Source organism: Gossypium raimondii, chromosome 11, assembly GCF_025698545.1.
Source record: "Gossypium raimondii isolate GPD5lz chromosome 11, ASM2569854v1, whole genome shotgun sequence".
NCBI classification, from domain to species: domain Eukaryota; kingdom Viridiplantae; phylum Streptophyta; class Magnoliopsida; order Malvales; family Malvaceae; genus Gossypium; species Gossypium raimondii.
Window position 1 is genome coordinate 10,920,248 of NC_068575.1, and position 22,175 is coordinate 10,942,422.

Here is a 22,175-nt window from a genome sequence, read left to right on the forward strand (position 1 = left end):
AGAACTACTCTGAAATAGTTAAATTGAAAAAAAACACTATAATTTCTTTTGATAATATTCTGAGCATAAAATATCTATTAATAAACACCATAACTGATACATTAAACTCTGTAATGTAGATAGCATAATGAGTGCACGTGGAACTCACAGTCACGGTACCCGTGGGCGCAGTGGGTACCAAAGAAGGGCTTGGGTTGAGTCGTCCTTGATGGGTAGCATGCCCAATTTGGATACAAATAAAATGTCGGGAACAACTACTGCTGATATCGGGTCTCAAACTCAGATGGTTAGGGACGACAAATTGTCCTAAACCATCTTAAGGGTTTTAAAGAGGATCACTAGGCCCTCTTCTAGATCTAGGAGCCGAGGGTCGATTACTGAACGACTTCAGTCCAACGGTGCTGAATTGTTTACGGGTGTCATTAGAGTCGCCCCTACTGTGGCTGAATATTGGTTGGAGGCCATAGAGAGGACCATGAATGATATTAATTGCACCATTGATTAGAAATTAAAGGGTGCAGTATCCCTACTTCACGATGAGGCATATCAATGGGAGTTGACGGTTGAGGAGGGTACTCAACCGGATCAGATTTCATAGGATCATTTTAAGAGCGCCTTCCAGAGCAAATATATGGGGGCGAGTTGTGTAGATGCTCGTAAACGCGAGTTTATGAGCCTTACTCAGAGAGATAGGACTGTGACTGGGTATGAGACTGAATTTTTGAGATTGAGTAGATATGTTCAGAGGTTGATGCCGAATGATTATAACAAGTGTATCCGCTTTGAGGAATGGTTGAGGTTTGACCTCAAGGTTTTGATAGCTCCATAGAGGGAGTGGGTTTTTAATGTCTTGGTGAACAAGGCGAGAATTGCTGAAGACGTTAGGCACTCTCAATGCAAAAATAGGTACCGTGAGAAGGGTAAGAGTAAGAGGGATTTTGAGCCATCTAATTCTATTTAAAGGCCTAAGAAACTAGCCAGGTTAAGCGCTCTCAATGCGAAAATAGGTACCGTGAGAGGGGTAAGAGTAAGAGGGGTTTAGAGCCCTCTAGTTTTGTTCAGAGGACTAAGAAACAAGCCAGGTTTGATAGGCCTCTGAGGTTTGAGGCTCCTGTTGTTTCCTTTGTGGTTCAGGTGTGTGTAGATTGTGGTAGGCACCATTCGGACGAATGTTGGAGGAGGTTGGGAGCTTGTTTACGATGTGGATTAATGGAGCACCGCATCAGGGATTGTCCACAGCATTCTGGTCAGGTACAAGCTCCGTCTCTGGGTTTAGTTCAGCCTTAGCGGGCAATTCAATAGTCGTTTAGGGGCCGTGGCCTGACAAGGGGTAGTAATGGTATGGGTAGAGGTCAGAGAGCATCGGGCAAAGGTGCTAATCAGACTGAGGCTAGGCAGATTGCACTGGTATATATGGCTAGACGCCATAAGGATAGAGATACCGCAGACGTTATAGCTGGTATAATTTTCCTTAATATTGCTTCGTACTTTGCATTGATAGATATAAGATCAACACATTCTTATATAGCTAGTTCTACTTCTATGAACTTGGGTATTTCAGTTGAGAGCACTTCTAGTAAGGCTACTATAATCAGTCCACTTGGTCAGTCTGTTCAGGTTGATAGAATTTATGGGAGAGTGCCACTGGAGATATAATGGGTTGTATTTCTAACTAATCTGAAAGAATTGTTATTCGGGGAATTTGATTTAATTCTGGGAATGAACTAGCTTGTGGAACATCGGATCAACTTAGATTATGCTACAAAAAGGGTGGTTTTGAAATCTGAGGATAGTGTGGAAGTGGTTATGATCAGCAAGCGTCGGGATTACCTTTTTAATGTGATTTTCACTCTTATGGATGAAAAGTTGGCTCGTAAAGGATGTGAGGCATTTCGGGCCTATGTGGGTGATTCAATTTCTGTGAGTTCTTCTGTTGGGGATATTCAAACGGTTAAGGAATTTCTGGATGTCTTTCCTAATTAGTTGTCGAGATTGCCTCCGAATAGAGAGGTTAAATTTGGTATCGAGATTTTACCGGATACAGCTCTGTTGTCCATTGCTCCCTATCGCATGACACTGAAAGAGCTTATGGAATTGAAGGCTCAACTTGAAGAACTTCTCGATCAAAGGTTCATTCGTCCTAGTGTATCTCTGTTGGAGGCACCAGTTCTATTCGTAAAGAAGAAAGATAGTACTATGAGGATATGTGTAGATTACCATGAGCTAAACAAATTGACGGTAAAGAATAAATGTAACACCCATAACTGCTTTTGTCACCGAATTAGGGTTATAGAGTATAGTCATATATTTCAAAACATTCAATAACAATAGCATCCAATTCACGAGAATAATTAACAACATTTATTATTATTTTTTAAAATAATTCAAATCAAAGTAAACATACACTTATGGACCCTAAATCAAGATTATGATGCCTTAAAATTAGTTTGAGAACAATCACGAACCAATTTGAAAAAAATTAGAATATTAAGGGAAAATTTGTAAATTTTCAAAACAGGGGCCACACAGCCGAGTGGCCAGGTCGTGTGACATGATCCATATTGTGTGGTGTAGGGCACAGCCATGTCGCTACCCGTGTGCCAAATCGTGTACCTTTTGAAATGACACCACACGACTATGTCACTGGTCGTGTGCTAGCCTGTATAACATTTTATGTTGGGTCACATGACTGTGTTGTAGCCAGTGTGAAAATTGCACCTAAACACATTCAAGGCACACGTCCGTGTGGGTTGCCCGTATGAGATACATGATCGTGTGACAGCTCAAGTCCCAGACTATGTGTACCCAAAATTTACATAAATCATATTATTTTCATCACCTATATGCCTAAGTACTCAAACATATTCAAACATACAATTTCATAGGTCATTAAACGCCTTCAAATACATTCAACTCATGTAAACACAATCAAACTAAGTGCCTAACTAATGTGTCATTATTGAAACCACAATATTTCATAACAATTCACTTCCATAGTTGTATATACAAGTCACAACTTACACATAAAAATCTTACATCCATTTCATTTCATAATATCATTGTATTTCATGCTTAACCAGCAACTCAACTTAGGTGAAACATGCATATTTTCATAGTTATTCGAATACAACATCCCAAGCTCAAGTGTAAACTTGCACAAAATCAAGAACTAATACATCTCAAAAAGGGTTTAAGTTGTTCATTGTCGTTGGAAGATCTCTATGTAAGTTCTGTCGTGAATTCTTGCGGTTCCGTGAAGTTTCTATTGACTTTTCATTTATGTGTAGAAATAGGGTTTCTATGTTTGTTTCACTTGAATTCTCTGCTAAGTGATCGCTAATATCTTTTCTTTAGGTGAGAATACTGAGAGAAGTAATCCTCCTCGCTTTGTTTCGAGATAGTTCCGTCGAGTTGTCGGTAAGCATTGGTTTTGTTGGAAGTTCGCGTCAAAGTTTTGACATAAGTGGTTGAGTATTAAATTGTGTGATTTTTTCGTTTTAGCTATTTAATTTGTTATTGAATATTCGTTTAGGTCTCAGGAGTATCAAAAAGTCGACCTTCTACGAATTTTGGACGCCGAAAAATATGGCTGTCGATGCCACATGGCCGTGTGCTAGGTCATGTGGTAGACCATGCGAAACACACAACCGTGTGTCAGATTGTGTAGTAGATTGTGTAACCCACTGTTCTTGAATTAGGGACACAGACATGTGTCCAAGCCGTGTAACTCACTAATTCACGACTTAGAAACACACAAGCTAGAGACACGGGTGAATGTCCAGGCTATGTGACCCACTGTTTGTGTGATAGGACGACACGTGCAGACGACACAAACGTGTGTCAAGCAGTGTGAATCCACATGGGCTAGTTATCCAGGTTGTGTGGAACCACACGGGCGTGTAGATCAGGAATTGGACTTCACCCTTAGGTTGTGTGCGTTGTTTGAAATGAATGTCGGCCTTTCGTAGGGTCCGTATGGACTAAAATAAATTGTATAAACTGTTATTCTGTGATATGAGGCTAAGGATTGAATATCGATCGTGTTAAATGTAACAATCATTAAGAACTTTGATATATTCTATCTAAGTATAAACTGCATCTGAATGGCCGTATAAGCATCCTTATCAACTGACATCTAAAACCTGCATCTGCATTGGGTGAGAATTGTGTAAAGAAGGAAGTATTATGTTTTGAATCAGTGGCTAAGCCACCAGTATCCGTAATTTAATCTAGCAGCTAGTTTGTAGTTATTGAAACATGTCATACCGACACTATGTGGTGTGCAGGGATAGATAAGTACTAAATATTCAATTTGGTGTGTTGGGTTAGTCGGAGATGGTGTGTAGCGGATGAAGGTAGAAAATTTTGTCTATTAGATCTGTTTTGTGTCTGGGAATGAGCTAACTTATTGTTATCTGACTGATCTGTTCTAATATATTAAATAAATAGATTATCTTCTGTATCTGATTTCGAATATGAATTCGGGACCTTATTGGTTTAGCTTTAACTCTATTTTAATATATAATTGTTTTCTTATTGAGTTATTAATTCATTTTGTCTGCTAATGAATTATAGGTATGCCACAGATTTGATCGGGTTGGCGAATCGGGAGCTTAGTCACACTTTTTATCAACTATTATTATTAGCTTAAGTTCAATAGTTTCTAGATATTGGACTTTCTAAATGATAATTTTCAAAGTAAATGTTATGTTTATTAAAATTCCTTTGGTTAGGGAGACTTTCAAACAAAGTTTTAGAAATTATGTTTCGAGAAATATTTGATGTGACTCTTCAGACTTGGTCTTGTCCTCTAGGTCGGGTATGGGGTGTTACATATACTTTTATTATAAAATTTATTTATCAAATAATTATTTCTCTTGAAAATTCTTCAAGAACTTCAATGATATTTGATACATTAATATCAACAATAATAACTTATATGTATAAATATATTAATTAATAAAAACATCGTGAACAAACTCATATTGCTTAAATAGTTAGACATAAAATAAACAATAATTAATACAAATTTAAACATGCAATTAGAAAGATGAATAAAACCCTTGTAAAAATAAAATCTATTCAAAATAAGCAAAACGATTTCTTCTCTTTACTATAAACAAGTCATGGCTAGAAATTACCAATTGTAAATAGTTTATATCTAACTAACATGTGAAAAAACTAATGGTCCAACCAAATTTAGCATTAGTAATATTATTAAAACAAGTAGATATATTTAGATAAGCCTAATGGACTTAAAAGGGTCCAAAATTATGTAAACCTTAAGAAAGATAAGCCCAAATCATATTTAGCACCATCCGTAACATGAAAAACACCAGCCCATACGGCGAAATCACATGGTATCCGATGATATATCTCACCATGCTGACAACGTCTGTGAGAGTCCAATCCACTTCATGAACATCGCCATTAAAAACATCCTAATAAGCAACATTGCCATGATAAGTGAAAAAGTGAAAAGAAAATAAATTATGAAGGTGTTTGATAGGGAAGTAAATTGATAAAAGAAAATATGAGAAATGATCATTTCTCATCTTAATGCATAATAGTTAATCCTTCCATTTTTGAATCATGAAGGAGAAAAATAAGAGAGATGTATATATTAATTCAAAATTATGCATTTTTCAAATTTTTATTTTTCTTCTTTTCATTTTCAACTTTATCAAGCAATGATTTTTCTTTTATTTTTTCATCTCTCCTACCAAGCACATTTGTGGAAAGAAAAAAAGTATATTTTCCATCTTTCTATCCCTTCAATTTTTATTTTTCAATTTTCTTGGTAGAGTTAGAAAATGGAAAAATTAAAATAAAACATTTTAAAAATGCATAATTTTTAACTTGCACATTTCTCTCATTTTCTATCTTCTTATCATTCCAATTTTGGAAGGATTAATTTTTATACATTAGGATGGAAAATGATCCTCGCTTATATTTTCTTTCCTTTCACTTTTCTTTCTAACCAAGTACACTCAATTTATTTTCTTTCCACTTTTCTCCTCCCTCCTCCATCCATCCATTTTTCTATCCAACCAAACACACCCTTAATGCTTTTTTATTCACTAGTTGGGGTCTGAACTTGGTAATTATTCACACATTGGAGTCTAAACTTTTTTTTTAAAGTCTAAGTTAGTCTTTGAACTTGACAATTATTCTCACGTTAGGGCCTGAACTTTTTTTCTCCAAGTTAATTCTTGAATTTGACATTTATTCCTATGTTGGGCTTGAATTAAGCAATTGCTCGCATATTGGGACTTAAATATTTTTTTTGTCCAAGTTAATCCCTAAACTTCGCAATTCTTCTAACATTGGGGCATAAAATTTTTAAAAGGAAATATCAGGGACTAACTTGAATAAAAAAAATGTAGGAATAATTGCTAAGTTCAGGACCTAACTTAGAATAAAAAGGTTTAGGTTTCAATGTGAGAACAATTAACAAATTCAAAGAGTAACTTAAACAAAAAAAATTTCAAGCCTCATTAACAATTACGAAGTTCAATGACTAACTTAGATAAAAAAAAAATTCAAACCCAACATTTTCCGTTCTTACATTAGTTTGTTGATTTTTTTCCCCTGCGCAGATTGAATTTTTACGTTAGGTTTTAGATTGGACTGATTGGTGCTTCGATAACGACAATGACAATGGAAAGAGGTGGTGGTAAATTATAGTTTAGAGGAAAATTAGATCTTTTAGGTTTTAAGAAAGAAAAAAAAAAGGTTTTTTTTTAATTTTTATAATCAACAGCAATGATGGGGTTAATTTATTTAAAATCATAATCGTGTTACCAAAAAAATCATAATTGAAATTTTCCTTTTATTTTTTGTTATCAATTTAATATACCTAAATGAAATTAGGTGACTAACTTGTAATTTTTTTATAATTGGGTGGCAAACTAAAGTTAATCATAATTAGATGATTAGGTCTATTCAAGGATTTGAGTATTTATCTAAGTTCAAAGGCCAGCTCAAAATTTGAGAGAATCTGGATAAAAATATTAAACCCAAACAATAAACTTGAAAAAAAATTAGGCTCATTTAAAATATGGGTAGGGTTCAGACTTAAGCATCCAAAGCCTGACTCAACCCATTTTCTAATTTTGCGATATATTATATTAGCGCATCCATATACATTATGAAAGTTATTTAATATCATAATGTAAACATTAAAAAAAGGTTAAATTATTTATAAATAAAAATTTAACAAATGAAAAAATATATAAAATTCTTTAACATTATATTAAAAGATATAAATATTTTTTTAAAAGCTTAAAATGGACTTGGATTATCTAATAACAAATATAGACGAAATTTGACAAAATTTTAACCCATTTTTGAACTAGGTTGCTTGAGCAAATAGGGTCTAGCGTTCGATCGAATCAAGTGAAAAAATTTCGAGTTAATCAAGTTCACGAATCCTATTTTATCATCCTATCATGAATCCTATTTTATCATCCTAACTCAATTTGAAATTTTTTGAATCGAGTCGAGTGAAATGAAATTCGAGTCTTGTCGAATCGAGTGAAATTAAAAAAAATAAACAGGTCAAATAAAAATTTTGTTACAGTATGACTAATTCCATATTAGAGTACATAAATTTGAAACCACATATATTTGAAATTTTTTTCAAAGAAAAATAATAAAAAATATAAGATACTTGAGTATGATAAATTTGAATCATTAATTAAGTACTAAAATTATTGTTTTAGAAAATTTTTAAAATATTAACTTTTTTATATATTTTTTTAATTTTTTAAAAACTTTTTATAAATATTTTGAATTTTAAAAATTATTTTTAATCTTATAAATTAATTTGAATTTTTTCTTTTTGTAATTTTTGTTGTAAGGGAGACCAACTTGCTTATTTTCAAAGTTGACAGGGACCAAAATAGTATTTACACCAATCTGTTATTCGAATTATTCGAATTATCTAAGTTATTCGAATTGTGAAAGTCAACTCAACTCGAATTCAAAACAAGAATAATTCAATTCAATTAACTCGAAATTTAATTTAATTTTTATTTTTTTGAATCAAATCAAATTCTGCTCACTTCTATTAGCAAATATAAAATATATTAATATTGTGCACCTAGTCTGATTTGATCCATAATCACCTTTACTTGCAATATAGTTTACCTTAAATTTTTTTTATTATAATTGAGAGTAGGAGTTAAAGTTACTTGGAATTGAACTCAAACTTAATTCTTTAACACGCTTTATTACACTAAGTGCCCCTAAAATAATTTGCGGCGTTTTGGTAAGCGCCGCAAAAACACCGATAATGCCGCTAAATTTTGCGGCGTTTATGTGGAAAAACGCCCCTATAGAACATGACCTTTAGCAGCATTTTTCACAAAAACGCCACTAAATAATATGACCTTACACCTACAAACGCCGTTAAAGAACATAACCTTTAGTAGAGCTTTACCCACAAACACCGCTAAAGACCATATCAAATTCAACTTCTTTTTTAATCATCTCATTTACATTCTTACCTTAAATGATCATACAAAATTTAAATGACCTAACAATGTACACATTTTAAATTGTTTTTGAGTTTAAAAGCATTAACAAGAGAATTGTTCTTAATGTTTGATCAAAATGTTAACATAATCATCTTTGAAAACCCAGTCTAATGACTACAATACATACTTCCTTCTAAAAAGTAAAATCTTCGAAACTTTTGCTGAATAAACAACATGATATTCACTATAAGAAACTTCAACTACAAGCATACTACAATAAGTTACTACAAAAGAGTTCTTTCAAAGCTGTTACCACTGCATTATAAATCTCTTCACCCCGTTCCAGCTTTAGATTTGTTAGTTTCTACTGAAATTTGGATGCCAATCTGGATTCTTCAAATTCTCCTGCCATGATGAGCATAGAGTAGTGGCCAGAATTTCCGTTTCATCAGGAGTTGTCAAAGTTGACTGAAACTTACTTAGGACCACGATTAATTCCAACAGAGCTTCTTGATTGACCTGCTCCAGACCTGCACAAGTACTTGTCAGTTTAGTTGTTGTAAAATGGTAGATAAAAAAAGTTAATTAATCAGTATGGAATACACAAAGAGACGGGAGATAAATCGATGTAACTACAAGTAACTTTAAAACTTAAAGTAGAAATATGTTCGCGGCCCAAGCTCTATAAACAAAAAACATATGTATAGCAAAAACCTAAAAAGTAAAAAGAACAGCTCATTCATGAATAATGAAGTGTAACGAGCGAAAAATGCCAAGCAGAATTTGTCCATGGCGACTTGATTTAACCGCAAACACTGTACATTGTTCTGGCTTTAGCTTTGCTTTGTCCAAACATATTAATACCCGTGAAAATGTTTGATAAAATACATCATGCGAGTCTTCAGCCTTGAAACCTGTGTCCACCTTTTTAGAGACGGGTACAGCTGAACATATACCTGTACCTACATTCAGCAAGTCCGTTCATGATGAGATTTTTTAAAAAGCTTAGGTGGGTGTACAGTGTTAAGGTTGAACTTAGGATGGACGTATAAAAATCAGATAAACATATACTAAGCGGTAAAACTATCATAGAAGTTGTTATATTAGGAGTTAGATTATATTTTGCTCCGTTTACTCAACAATTGAACAAATTAGTCTTTGTATGATAGATCAAAAAGTAAATTAGTCCTTCCTAAATTTTTTCTACTTATCTATCAGTATAACCTTATGAACAGACTAAACCAGGGTATTTATTAGCCAAATTTTACTAAAGAAATCCGAGTCGAGTTGAAAGAATTTGATTGACCTTTTGTTAGCTCCTTACAAGAGATTGTCGAGCTGTGATTCCAGTTCTTCTATTGGGACCATGTTGATTGTACGCTTCTCTTCTGGAGAATACTCTGCTTTTAAAAGAGATTGAATCTGGATATGGGCATGTTGCTCCGACAGCTTACAAGACTTAAACATTAAAGAACAAGTTATTCTTTCATCAGGTCTTTCTTAGTCTTAGATTATGTTACTCAGACTTGAACGTGTTTTTTTTCAAGTTTTTCATGTATTTGGAGAGTCCATTGTAGGATTATATCTCCATCCATGTCCGGATATGCTTCGAACATGAGTGTTGGACACAAGAACTTTATAGATACATAGGTCTTAGATACACAACTATAAAGTTCATTTTGAATTTGAGAGAAACAGCTTACTTGATAGGTTTGAAAAGATTTGTTCTTGTTGATGGGTTCTGTAAATAAAGTTTCATCTTTGCTATCACAACCGGAAGTTCTCGCTGAATAGCTGAATGTACCTGTTTAAGGAACGTAAACAGTCAATCCCGTGAATCTAAACATTGAAATTATTAACAAATTTGTCGCTGAGTACTGCAATTTTAATTCAGACAATTATACATCTTGATGCATACTCTAAACATATATATTGATGAATGAAAATTGTATATGACAATATTAGCCTTGCAAGTCAACAAGAAAGGTAACAAATAAGTAGTTCCAAAGAAAAAAAAAAGGATTATCGTAGAAAATTTCATGAATGTAAAACTCATCCATGCTACATATCAGATGAAAGGGCCCGACACAACGGTATTTTTAAGGATAAATAGGCATGATATTAATGCTATATTAGGGAAGATATATACCTAATTCCAGTTTATACTTAAAATGTTAATCATGCTCTCTTTCTGTCTTGAATAGGAGTTGGTTTCATGCTTGTTATAATCAGTATTTCATTCAATTGTTATAGATATATGTATACATATGTCTAGATACAGACAAGCACTACATGCATAAATAAAGTTGTATCCATACATGTATGCTCCAATGGCATACTGTAATGACCAAGTACACAGGCAAAACATGAATTAAAAATGTGACACCTTCTGAACAAGTTCAGCCACTGCTTCTGGTGTAGCAAAGGCTTGTTCCTTGAGTGGCTTAGCCATTACTGAGTCTCTTTTTTGATTCTGCGTGCCAGAAGATAATGCAACTTTTACAGCTGTTACCTGTAGAAACAAATAGAAACCTTAGACAATTAGTCATGCGTCAATGCAGGAAAAAGAACATCACTATCAAAGTTATGCTTTGATTCACAGAAGTATGAATACAAGTCAAATAATGAGGTCAGACCTCTAAGTATGCGTCTCAGGTTCTCCTGTCAAAGACATTTGAAAACAATTCTGGCTTTAATTCCATGTAAAAGAGGGTACTTTCATTTTCTTGTTAGCCTGAGGAAATCTTACCTCTCATTCTTCTGAAGCGAACCTTCCCATATATGCATGTATGTATATTGTTTAATATGCTCTAACTGACGGAATAAATGGACAAATTTTAATATTAAAAAGAAAAGAAAAGAAGCATGCCTCTTGACAGCATTTCAGGCACTATAATAAGTTGTTCATCCAAATGAATTATTTAAATTTCAGATCATAAATACATATTAAAAAGCGTAATAAACTTAAAGCAGAATTGAGTCATTGACAACCCTGTATTATCGCCTACACCTTAAGCAGCTAACAACTGACAGGCAATATGCATAGCCTAGTGGTAACCACGTTAATCCTCAAAAAAGGAGATCCCAGGTTCTAATTCCCTGTTCCCCTAATTGTAGTCAAAATCTAAGCTATTCAACCATGGATATTTGACTAGCAATAAAAGAATACTGAGACACTAAACTTACTGGTAGTTTTGATGGAAAGCAACCCATCTGCGGCAGAAGGAAGTCAAATAATCATGAAACATAAATATTTATCGAGATCTTTGTATCTAGAATCAAATGAGCTCACCATCATCATCAGCCACTTACCCCTCTTTTCCATTCCGATACGTTCTCTGTGACACTATATATTTATCAACACTCATGTAAATACTGAAATTTTAACATCTATAAGCTGTTCCGGACAGCCATGAATAAGGTACATTAAACGTAGGTTATTTTGTCAATAATTCTTCCATGTACAAGCTGTTTCGAACAGCACAAGTAGGCGCTTCATGACATTCAACATCACTTATAAAATGATAAGATTCTAATTACATAGGCTGTTTCGGACAGCCATGAATAAGACGCATTAAATGCATAATACCTTGACAATAACTCCCCATACACAAACTATTTCAATCAGCATAAATCGGATAATTTGTGGCTTCAACATGCTGACTTTACCATAATTTTGTCTAAAATTTGCAGTCTTTAACATGGCACATCACTAAATTTAAATAGTTGATTTCACACTCATTATATCTACATTTGGACCTCATTAAACCTAGAAATTATCCATGCCAAAACACATTTAATCTGTCCAAGAATCAGACAGTATAATGCAGCCATTAATCAAATTGAACTCTATTCAATCCATTCGAATTTGAACAACATAAGACATACTAGACTCTTGTATAAATGCCGGAAAACTTGTCCTTACCAGGCTGTTTAAACGGCATAAACAAGGTAAAATCTAGAGACTTAATCCAGCTTTTACTCATTAATTTTATTCAAAGTCGAACCGCATCCTTCATGTCCCAAAAATCATAAAATTCAACATGCAGTATCATAAAATCAGTTTGAGCTCCAACCTTTATATTTTCAAAAGAACAGCACATCAAAAATTGGATAGAAATAATATAAAATTTCTTAAAACAAATTCCATATGGATAAACTACATAGAATGTCCCTTCAACTAACTAGTGGTTACCTGTATCACTGCCACACCACAAGATAATTTAGCAATCCTTTCGTTAAGTTTTTCCTTCTCATAATCCTGTTCTGCAGCCTGCATTTAAGTAATAATAAGTTAGACATTGTAAGCCTGCAAGAAAGCCTGGTAACCACAATTAGCGCAAACTTGAAAGACAACCTCAATGAGATTTTTAATCTGTACAACTCGTTTATTCACTGCTTCCTGCCTTTTGCTCTCTAGAACGACATTCCTGCCTTTTGGTCCAAGAGTGACTCCAACCAAATCAGCAAGCTTGTCCACACCAGTCTACAACAAAAGAACATGAAGTAAGCTAGAGCAAAAATATAAAGGCTGTGAAGTTCAGTTGAATACTTAACCAGTTAGGCAACTTTTTACCATTTGAAACAAAGACTCACTTGCAATTTCTTTATGGCTGACCCATCCTTATTGAAATGTAGCTCTTTTGCTGCAGAAATCTTGGGCAGACGAGATCTTCTAAGAACAACATTTCGTCTACTAAGAAATGAAGATGAAGAAATGGATGCTAAAGATGACAATCTGTTGGAAGAATATGAAAGTTTCTTATCCATGACCAGTTAGGGAAAAATATAACCATAAAAAAATTTAAACAATTCGAGATGTTTTTTTAAAACTAGTTAGGGAAACATAGGAATAAATACCTTAAATTTGCTCAAATTCGAAGCAAATTTCTGAAAAAAAGAAAGAAGAACTAAATTAGTACCGAAACGAATAAAAGATAAACAAAGATAAAATGAAACGAGAGAGAGTCCGGTGAAGGGAATAAAAAGCAGCAAAGACGGAAGAACGAGCAACGAAGATGACGGAAGGAAGAGGGAAAGAGAGAAGTAAACAAAGTGTAGAACAGAGAACGACGTTAAAGTGGAGGTAGATAGTGGCCGGGGGTACGGACGAGCCAACATAAGTGAGTGAGGTTTTGCAATGACGAGCAAGGGGAGGCGGTAGGAGGTCGCCGGATGAAGGAGCGGAACACCGTGAGGATGGAAAGCTTCCGGCGGCTGATGGGAAAGAGAGGATAAGGGAAACAGAGTACTTTACCTTTTAGGTTTTTGTGGAGGTTTATGCAGTGCACTACTGAAAATTGCTATCTGCGTTTCCGATTATAAATTCTTCAATACTTTTACTAAGACCTAAGGCTGATACCGGTTCTGAGAAAAAAGAACCAATGTTAAAGAATGCTATCAAAACGTAAAAAAATATTTGCAGCTTTTATGGAAAAAATGTCTGCTATTGCTTTATTTTTAGCGGCATTTATGAAAAACGCTATTATTATTTTATTTTTTGTGGCGTTTATGGAAAAACGCCATTACTTCTTTATCTTTTGTTGCCTTTATGCAAAAACGCCATTAATATTTTAATTTTTACAGCGTTTTTAATCCAAATGTCACTAAAAACACGAAGTTATTAGTAAATGAAGTGTACTTTGATTTCCAAATTGTCAATAATTTTTTAGTCAGAAGTATTCTCTAATCGTGACAGAGTGTTATCTCTATAAGTCAACACAGTGGAGGAGCTGACAATGGCAGTGGTGGGGCCCTCCCCCTCACCAAAGGCAATGGCGGATGGCGGTGGAAATGGTTGTTGATATAGGGCTCAAAATGATGATGCAATCTATTCATGGAAGAAACAACTGTGCTTTCATTATTTTATGGCATCTCATCGTCGTCTGTCAACTACATAGACACTCAATACCACGCAAAATCCGGTCCAATCCTATGTTCCACTAAACTCTTTAACCTTGCAACTTCAGCCACCACCACTGATTCACCCCTTGGACGTGTCTCATTTGGTCAAGCTCGTGTTTCACCAACCCACCATAATAAGTATCTTTCCTTTTGAATGTCAGCAAAATACAAGTTTTCTTAGTAGTGTAAATACTCGACTTTGTAATTTTACGCGTTGGGGGAGGCGACCTTGATCTTGACTTTGATTTCTTAACCAAAATTTGGGTCACAATCTTACATAAATATATGGATGAATCAGGAATTCAATGACTTCAAATGGCGACCATCTCATATTTTGTTACTCTCATGTTGATATTCCAGGGACTTGCAATTTTCTCAAGTAATATTCCCATGGTTGACGCTTCCAGAGGTTTATCTAATTTTGAGAACCTTAGTGTGTCTACTTCTCCTTCAGAAACTTCAAAGAGGAATCCGTCGACACCACCAAGCCCAAGACCCAACAATCCAGCTCAAGATAGTCTAGACAATCGAGGTCGCCTTGCCGGTAAACACCATGATTGATCTTATATTTTACAGCTACTACTATGTTTCTCAACGTGATTTTGTTGTTTTCTGAAACAAAAAGAGAAGATACAGAAATCATGTTTTACCCAGGAAAACAATAGGGTAATCAGAAGTTGTATTTTATTAACCGTATGAAATGGTTTTTACATCCACTCAAGGTACTTCACATTGTTTGAAGGAAAGCTAGTTTCTCTGTCGCACGAAAATCATCTGGACAAGGTGATTCGATGACGCTTGTTAGGAAACTAAACTAAAATCACCCCACTTCTTAGTAAACTTAAATTAAAACTAAAACTAAACAGCAAGAAAAATCAAAATTAGAAAACCACTAGAATCTAGTTGTTTAAATAGTTTAAAAAAAATTGTAGTTGCCCGAAATTAAATCAATTTTGTTTTTAATTTAATTTTGTATGATATAAAATAAATATTTTATATTTAAAATAGTGAAAATAATTTTAAAACTTTGAAAAATTAATTTTAGTAATATTTATGAATACAAATTTAAAAATTTGTCAAATAACATTTAAAAATCATACAACATATCTCATTTTATTAAAAATCTATAAATTAAAAATTAAAATTTAATATAAAAAAAATCAAATCGAGCAGAATTGAATTATCATGAACCATTAAAAAAGTTCAAAATACTTTACCAATATGATATCATCCCTAATCACAGGATTTTTATTAACTTGCATACTTTTACTCAATGGTGGCTAGGACATTTTTTTTTTCTGGGAAATACTGCAAAAGTTTTTTCCCAAGAAACCAATCAAGCCCTTGCTCAAAAAGTAACCCAATTAAACCTTCAATTTTGAAAATTGCATCAATTAAGTTTTTTTTTTTTTATCAATAAAACAGTCATTGATTGATATTACGCTAACGTGATAGTTAATATTAATGAGCTAGCATTGTGATCCAAGTTAGAAACAAAATTCAAATTACTACAATATTATAAAGTTTTAAAAACTATTAAAACTTTTAAAATATTAAAAGTTTAAAATTATAAAAAGTAAAAATATTACTAAATTATAATAAAAATTCAAAATATTATAAAACTTACCAATTTTATTATCATAAAAATATAAAAAGTTGAAAAGGAATAAAAATTTATATTTTTTTTTCTGTAGACCAAAAATAAGAAACGAAAGTCCTAGTTACAAGCTAAATTTTCACAAACTAATTAAAAACAAAAGCACAATGTGAGGCTCAAACACACCACCATATGATCAAGAGCCTTGTGCTGTTAAACAAATTTATTACTATGCAATTTTTTCCATTTCTTGAATGAAAAATATATGATTTTAATTGCTATTTTAATTTTATAAGATGATTTGAAAATTTTAAAATTCAACTCTGCCAACAGAAACCCTGAGAGACCTAGATATAAAAAACATAACTCATGAATGACAGCCTCCCCTGCAAACAAGTTTGACGTATCCTCACACAACCCCACTTCCTACCACAATCTATGTTACTCAATAAATACTGCACTACCCAAAAGTTCCTATCAGCGCAAGCACACTCTACAGATTCATAGACTTGGAAAAGAATCCTAAAAGGGCAGGATATATGCATCCAAGGATCGGACATTCAAATTTGGATGAGAATAGGGTATCAATCATTTGGAACAATCTAGCGCTACATAAACAACCACCGACGAGTACACTAAGTACACTAGCCTCGCAACTGTGGGACACTCATCACATATGAGAATGGATTGAGAATTACTAGAATTAAGAACTTAATTTCCGTGGATTCACAATAACTCCAAGACTAAGACAGATAGGTTTGAAAATTCAACTTTTCTGGTCAATTTTCGATTAAGGCTGCATATCACTTTCTACTAGACTAAGGTCAGGTGAGAATCACCAACAATGCATATAGCATCAGTTGAAAGGCTCTTTGGAGAATTCAACTTCCCCCAAAGATCCTTATGTTTCTTTGAAAGGCCTACCATAATAATCCCCCTCTACGAAAGGCCCTTTGTGATCAAATCACCGCATAGTCAGAAAATTTCATTGCCCATTATGCGAAAACGACAATGAATCACTAGATTATTTATTTAGGACATGCCTCTTTACCAATGAAACAAAAATATGGATTATTCCTTTTATAGGAACCAAAAATTCAACCCTCCCCACCATTAGATATCATTGAAATCATCTACAATTTGTGGATGATTATTGACTTGTACAATAATAACTTTTTTTAGCATACGGGGTAAAACAAGATGTTTTTAATCCTCATACTCGACCTTCTAATATTCTATGAAAATTCAACCTATACCAATTTACAACCATACTTTTCGGGGGGTTTTTTTTTTTTAAATCTGGGTTACTATTTTTAATTTTTGAAATTCTTATATTTTTAAACTTTTAATTTTTATAATTTCGAATAATTTTTCTGAAAATTTATAATATTTTAGTAATATTTTTATTTTTATTACTTTTGAAAATTTTTATCTTTTTTGAAAATTACTATAAACCCAATCTTTTATAAAGTATGTTATATTATCATGAAGGAGTTTTGTCTTTTATATTTTTTAAAATTAATAAAATTTACTCATAATGAGATTTGAACAAAAATATTAGAATTTCAATCTTTCAACTTTACCATTTCAATTAAAGCATTATTTATTTTTATATAAACTTTTAAGAGTGTTTTTTATCCATATCGTGGGTATGTCATAGTCCAAAGATCTTTTGAGACATTTAGAAGACATATAACATTTTTAATGAAGATAAATCTTTTACCACTAATAAGTGTTAGGTGTAATGATAAGACACTTTGTGTTCTCAAAAAAAGAATATAAATTTGAAACTTGAAGATGATATTATAGAATAACTCTAAAGATACCTAAAATAAATAAATATTTTACCATTTCACTTGTAATTCCGTTTCACCTAGATAAAGACCTTAAAACTAAAGTCTTTTAACAAGGCCGATCATACGCTTTTCATGACCCATCATAGCTCAACAATTCTGGCCCAAAGAAAGTATCTATTGTCTCCTCCGCTTCAAAGAAAGTTTGCAATTTGGTAATCCCTACTAGTCTCTACTCTTTATAAAGGATTCCTCCATTCTTCAAAAAGGCCCATTCCCAACCCAATGTACTCAAAACGACTTTCAAATCCATTAAAACATGTCATTGTCCACCTTTTCCTTCACCAAACATCCATTACACAAAGCTATTCAAACATGCTTTTAATTTGGCTAAGTGGCATTACTTTCTTAAAACTACCTTTTCTCCCTCCATTTTGGCCTTTTGTCCTTTTCTTACGTGCGCATGAACCTGAACTTTTGAGTTATACTAATCAGCTGCCTTTGGCCTCGGTCAAAATACATGAAGCGTTCATGGGGTATATCTTCTCTCTTTTTATTTTTCACAAGCCTCTTGTGAATAACGAGTTCAACTTGGACCAGATCATTGCTGAACCATACTCTTAATATAGCCACATAAGAAGAAGAGAAGATTGACCATCAAATTTAGTTAATGATTGATCTTAAAGGAATCCTGGAAAAGAAATGAGATAGCTTGATCATATAGGAGAATTGGGGATAAACTCAAGTACACGTGGTTCTTCCCTTCTGTGTTTGTTGGCTATTTTAACTAATCAATTCCTTACTAGTTTTTCTTTTTGACTCTCTTTCCAAGCACTTGAAAGTAATCTTTTTACTAGTAATATGATAAACTTTATAAATTACGTACCTATAACCAAAGTGTCTTAATAATAGCTCTTAGAGTGACGATTTTTTCTGAATAATTTTATTATAGGTTTTGATCATATTCACTCTTTTTGACAAAATGTCTAGAACTACCTATAACTCCTCTCCAATTCATAATTAGAAGGGTAATGTACTTCAGCGCACTCGAATTCACGTTCTCTTGTATTGACATCAATGTTCATACCAATCGAACTAACACTCAATCAGATAAATATTGACGATTTTGATTTGTACCTATTAATGAGATTTGTAATTTTTGAATAAAATTTATCTACTACTTTATCACTCGTTAAAACGGGTTGATTCTATCATACATCAATTTAAGTAGGACCTAGTGCACTTTCATCCTTTGATCATTTTATGTGGTCTTTGATAGTGTTTAGACACACTTTAATAGGGGTTAGTTAATGGAATGAGTTGGCATTAACTATACAAGATTAAAGGTGTAATAACTCACCACCTAACTAACCACAACCTTACTCTTGAAGCCAAGGTGGTAGGTTCTTCGCTCAATGGGCCATGACAGGCTCCAATCCCTCTATGAAAGCCTCTACTTTCCATAAAACAAAAGCATAAGAATATTCACCATAAAAGAAGATAAATATTAAATTTATATATCAATTTTGGTTCAATATATAATTTGATATATGTTTTAATTTGGTGTAATTGTATACATAAAATTTTAATTGTGATTCATATATGTAAATGAAATTCTAATTTTGATTTAATTGTACACATTCAAAGAAATAAATACACACATTTATTTTCATATTGGATTAATATAATTATCTGTATGCAATATATCAATGTAAAATTGTGTTAATTCTGTAGTATTATTAGTGATTTGTGAAAATTAAATCAAATTAAAATTTTACGTTTAAAATCACTCAAAATTAAAATTTACATAACAATAATTATTGTTCACGTGAGAATATCTAAAAGCATTGGGATGAATCACCAGTCAACCAGTTGTGCAGTAATTGTTAAATGTTGTCCCTTCTTGTATTAATTTCTTCCATCATCAGGTTCCAAAGTAGGTTATGACTGGAGTAATATATGCAAAAACCATATATTTTCTTTGAAGGAGGCTGATTTTCAATTTATGTGATCTCAATATGATTTCAGTGTCATCTTATATTTTATAAGATTTTAAGATTCAAAATGCATATATCAATGATTTTTGGGACTAAATTGTCGGGACTTGTGGAGCAATATCTTATATCTATATTTTAATTAATGCATATTGTTGGGTTGGTATAGGAAAAAGAAATTGACAATAATTTACATGTATGGATGATTAATATGGTGTTCAAAATTGGCCAGACAAATCCAATATCAGTTATAAATTTACATACAGTTTCTAATCGCAAAGGCTCAACAACTATGACAATAATTGTCTTCATCATGTTCCATCTTAATGGAACCTGAAAACGATGGTACCACATAAAGATATTGTCCACTAGCCCAAGTTAACATATTAAAAAACCTCTCTATATCCAACAAAAGATTAATCCTTCTTGCATTTACAAAAAGCCAAAATCAAGAAAAAAATTCTTATTCCTCGATATCTAAACAGGAAAAAGGATCAACTGGCTCATACAATTATTATTTTTTAAATTATGAATTAATCAAAGTTATTCTAAAGTAATTTACCAAATATTAGAACTCTCGGAGATGGTAAGAAGTTCCTCCAAGTACTCAATGCCTAAATCCTCCAACACCACTACATTTTCTATGTTGTTAATTTCCTTCTCTTTCTTGACCTTCTTCATCATCATGGACGACCCCTTTTTGGTTTTCAAGGAGTATCTTTTCTTCATGGTTAAAACAGGTGAGCAACCTTGTTCAAACCCATAGTTCATTTCTTGAAGTGATTCGTAGACTTTGTCCATTGGGAAATTGAGAATAGCCATGGAACCTCTCATTGCCAATGCAGCTTGGTCATAGGCTAAAGCAGCAGCCTCAGCTGTATCAAAGGTTCCAAGCCAAACCCTAACACCATTCCTTGTGGAATCCCTTATTTCAGCTGCATATTTCCCCCATGGCCGTCTCCTAACTCCTCTATAAGAAACCTCCCTGGTAGACGATTCCTCTTCATTTGCTTTCGAGTTTACTTCGTGATCATCTCTAGAGCTTGCCGGAGCTTGGTTTAGCAGTCCTAAAAGAAGCATCTCCTGAGAGTCGTTTTCATTGAAAGGAAGAGCTTGGTTATGGGGGTAATTGAATGAGTCTAGTGAAACATAGGAAGAAGATGATTCAGGAGAGAAATGAGAATATGGGTATTGGAAATATGAAGAATCCATATATGCAACTCTTTGAATTCGGTTATATTTGGTGGTCATAGGAGAAACATTTCAAAGCTTGCGAGATATCTTATATAGGCAGATGAAGGGTGAAAAAGTGGTAAAATACATGAATATACAAAACGTTTCAAACCAACATTATTGGGTCGTTAATCGGACCCTCAAATGAGGAAGCTACACGTGAGTCAAAGCACCAAAAGGGGCCATGGCGGCCAGGTCAGACCAATTTTTTTTTTTTCATTATCTTTCGTCAGCTTGATGATTTCATTAGTAGCTAAAGGCTAAAGGGGACTTTTGCCCACTTGATACTAGAAGCTAGCAAAGGCAAGACAATGGTGGGATTGCATGTTAATTACTTCATCTAAATGCCTATATGGTCCAGTACATAGTTTTTGCGATAGTTCTGGAAGATACAGATGATAAATCTGAATGTAGAACGACTGAAAAATGTCAAATCAAAATAGAAAATTTTCACAATTCAAGTTTGATTTTCATTGTTTTTTGGATAATTAAATACAATTTATTCACCAAAGAGCATACCAACTTTGTCTTACCATTAGACTGAATCTACCTCAATTATAAGTCTCATTTTAATAACCATGAATCTTAGCTTCACCTTTTCCAGTGTGGATTAGCCTCATCTATGTGGTCTCAAAAGCATTACAATTCCAAACTTTAAATAATACCCATGATTGAAAAGCTGAACTTTTTTCAAGTTATTTTATAAGCTTTTTACTAAAAAAAAAACCTTTTGCACCACCATATTGCACGAGTGGGGGTGATTTAGACAGAAATACAAAACTAAAGAAGTGGGAATTGTTGTGTGGTCAAATTAATTTCCATTCAACATTTTGGTTACCATACTTGATTTGTTTCAAACTCAAGCATTTACATTCAAAGTTGGTAAAATCTTGTAATCATATGACAAACAAGAATATTGTCCGAGTTCTTCTAGTTAAAACAACAAGTGGGCATGACATCTAATTTGTAAGGGACATCTAAATACTGAAGTGGGCTAGAGATTTCGAGGGTTTGAACAAGTGTTAAATGTACCCCAACAAGAAAAGCAGTGAAAAACTACAATTCAAGAGCTCCAATAAATAATATATTATATTCCATAATTATTGCCCATGCTTTTTAATTAATATTGTTTTGGGAATGTGCATGAACCTCATGTCTTTTCATTTTTGTATTT

General features: G+C 33.2%; 2 protein-coding genes across 2 annotated transcripts; both read right to left on the reverse strand.

Annotated features, from left to right (window-relative positions):
• Nucleotides 1–8,582: 8,582 nt before the first annotated feature.
• Nucleotides 8,583–13,250, reverse strand: LOC105804677 (chaperonin 60 subunit beta 4, chloroplastic-like). The gene is made up of 8 exons (XM_052623575.1): nucleotides 13,077–13,250; nucleotides 12,838–12,966; nucleotides 12,676–12,753; nucleotides 10,867–10,992; nucleotides 10,184–10,284; nucleotides 9,805–9,880; nucleotides 9,345–9,442; nucleotides 8,583–9,010 (listed from the first exon to the last, which is right to left on the reverse strand). The coding sequence occupies exons 1-8, from the start codon at nucleotides 13,248–13,250 to the stop codon at nucleotides 8,956–8,958; spliced, it is 837 nt and encodes a 278-aa protein (XP_052479535.1). The 3' UTR covers nucleotides 8,583–8,955.
• A 6,730-nt stretch (nucleotides 13,251–19,980) lies between these two features.
• On the reverse strand, nucleotides 19,981–21,033 carry LOC105801608 (ethylene-response factor C3). The gene has a single exon (XM_012632834.2). The coding sequence runs from the start codon at nucleotides 21,017–21,019 to the stop codon at nucleotides 20,327–20,329; it is 693 nt and encodes a 230-aa protein (XP_012488288.1). The 5' UTR covers nucleotides 21,020–21,033; the 3' UTR covers nucleotides 19,981–20,326.
• Between the last annotated feature and the right edge of the window lie 1,142 nt (nucleotides 21,034–22,175).